The sequence below is a fragment of the Gobius niger genome (genome assembly GCF_951799975.1).
Source record: "Gobius niger genome assembly, chromosome: 3".
In the NCBI taxonomy this organism is placed as follows: Eukaryota; Metazoa; Chordata; class Actinopteri; order Gobiiformes; family Gobiidae; genus Gobius; species Gobius niger.
The window spans coordinates 44,945,794-44,947,680 of record NC_136854.1 but is presented as its reverse complement, the minus strand read 5'-3'; the positions used below and the strand labels follow the sequence as shown (position 1 = coordinate 44,947,680).

The window sequence follows — 1,887 nt, the reverse complement described above, 5'->3', positions numbered from 1 at the left end:
AAGTCCGGTCTGTCCGCTCAGGAAACCCCCCCCCGCCCCTCCATCTCCTGGTCCTTCCTGGTTCTTTTCCGCTTCGGGAGGAGTTGCCGGTTCGATTCCCCACACATGACTCAGAAGAGGAACACGTCACTTCGCGTGTTGTGGCCACGCCGTGAATCACCGGGAAACTATATAGGGTCAAACCGGTTCCTTTTTTTTTTCTTCTCGCTGAACATTAAAAACAAAACAAAAAAACTTCCGCAAAACTCTCTCGGGGCGTGTGACAAGAGACAATGGCGTGACTGAAACAAAATCCCCCAGAAAGTACACAACATTTTCAAAGTTTTCCCCCGTCGTAACGTTGATTTAAAAGGTTAGCGTTACATTCTGAAATCACGTGATGAGAGTATTTGGGCATTATGTTTGTAAAAAAAAAGTAAAAAAAAAAAAAAATGGCTGACGTCACAAGAATAGCCATTTCTTCACAAATACCAACATTTCTTTAAAAAGTTTAACATAAAAAAAAACATGTTAAAATTGTCTTAAAATCCTCCGTAACGCCACGAACGCGTTAAATCGCACGGAACGCGTCGCTATCGTCCGCTCGCTGGACTTTACACGTCAGTTGGTGAGTAATAAACGGTGATAACGTCCCTTTTCTTGTGAACGGGTGAATGTTGTTACCACATCCACTGAGTCAGCAGCACAGTCACGGCTTCGGGCGGTGAATCACCCCCGAAACAAAGCCGAAGTTTGTTCCTCCTCGTAAAACTACCAACAACAAAAAAAAGTTTCTTCCTCGAACTTTTTTTTTTTTCCGAGCGGCGCCATTTTCTTTCCCGCTTCGGCTCCTTCTCCGCCGTCTCCCCGGGAGCTTCTTCCTCGCCGTGGCCGCGCAGGAGTTCGCCTCGGCCGGCGGGGGCAGGCAGCCTCGTAGCCCCGCTTTCTCGTGGGGGGGGTGGATAAACAAGCACCCCCCCGCGTAGGTCAGACTTTCGTCGACTGGGACTTGTGTTTTATTTCAGCTTTTACAGTCACATCGGAGCTTTTTTTTAAACCCCCGGTCTGTCTCAGCTCAAAAAGCCGCGATGACGACTCTGTTCAGCGGCAGCGCGGACAGAGTTTCCGCTAACGTCCCCCGGCAGCTGCTGGGACTCACGGCCGCCTCGTGTCGCTCCTCTCCCGGCTCCAGCCTCGCTCGTTTCTCGGGGAGGAAGTCGGGCACGGCGGACACTTTCCCCGGCCGTTTCCGGCTCGCTCGCTGCGGGTTGGGGCTCTGGTTCTCCTTGTCCTCGCGGGGCTGTTTCTCCGGAGCCTGGTGCTGCTGTTGCTGCTGTTGTTCCGCGGTGTCCATCGCCTCCATCGCCTCCTCCGTGCTCACGAGACTCGCTTCGGCGGCGGCGGCGGCAGCTTTCTCCATGACGGCCGCCGAGGAGTGGTAGATATCCCGGGCGGACTTCATGACCAGAGACACCAGGAGGCTCCGGTGAAGCCTCAGCCCGCCTCTCTGACTGCGAGACGCGTACAGTTTACTGATAGACACCGCTAATATCCGCCTCGCTTCTGCGTTCACCTCCATGTTGTGAGTTTCGTAACACTTTTCTGACAGCCCGGGGATGAAGCGTGCGTTACAGATGTTCCCTCGGTGACGCGCGGTGAGGAATGAGCGCGGACGGAGCGGCAGGGCGGTGTTTTATATACGCGGTGACGCAGGAGCCGCAGGCCGCGCCCCCTCGTGTAAACTGCGTAAACGCCAGTGTCCTCGTGGAGCGCGGATCGCCTCTTGTAACCTCTGGATTCCAGGAACGACATTCTCAGCTGTTTTCGTTCAGGCTCCGGCACGAGAGCAGCGAGTGCGAACGCGCCGCTAACCGAGTGCTTTTTCTCCAGTTCAGCTTTACCCAAATC

The 1,887-nt window shown here is 54.2% G+C and overlaps 1 protein-coding gene across 1 annotated transcript; it reads right to left on the bottom strand.

Annotated features, from left to right (window-relative positions):
* Window positions 1-551: 551 nt before the first annotated feature.
* Window positions 552-1,575, bottom strand: ier2b (immediate early response 2b). Its single transcript, XM_079552785.1, has one exon. The coding sequence runs from the start codon at window positions 1,556-1,558 to the stop codon at window positions 1,055-1,057; it is 504 nt and encodes a 167-aa protein (XP_079408911.1). The 5' UTR covers window positions 1,559-1,575; the 3' UTR covers window positions 552-1,054.
* Between the last annotated feature and the right edge of the window lie 312 nt (window positions 1,576-1,887).

Coding starts and splice junctions, on each gene's coding strand:
- ier2b (XM_079552785.1), bottom strand. CDS start 1,558: ATGGAGGTGAACGCAGAAGCGAGGCGGATATTAGCGGTGTCTATCAGT.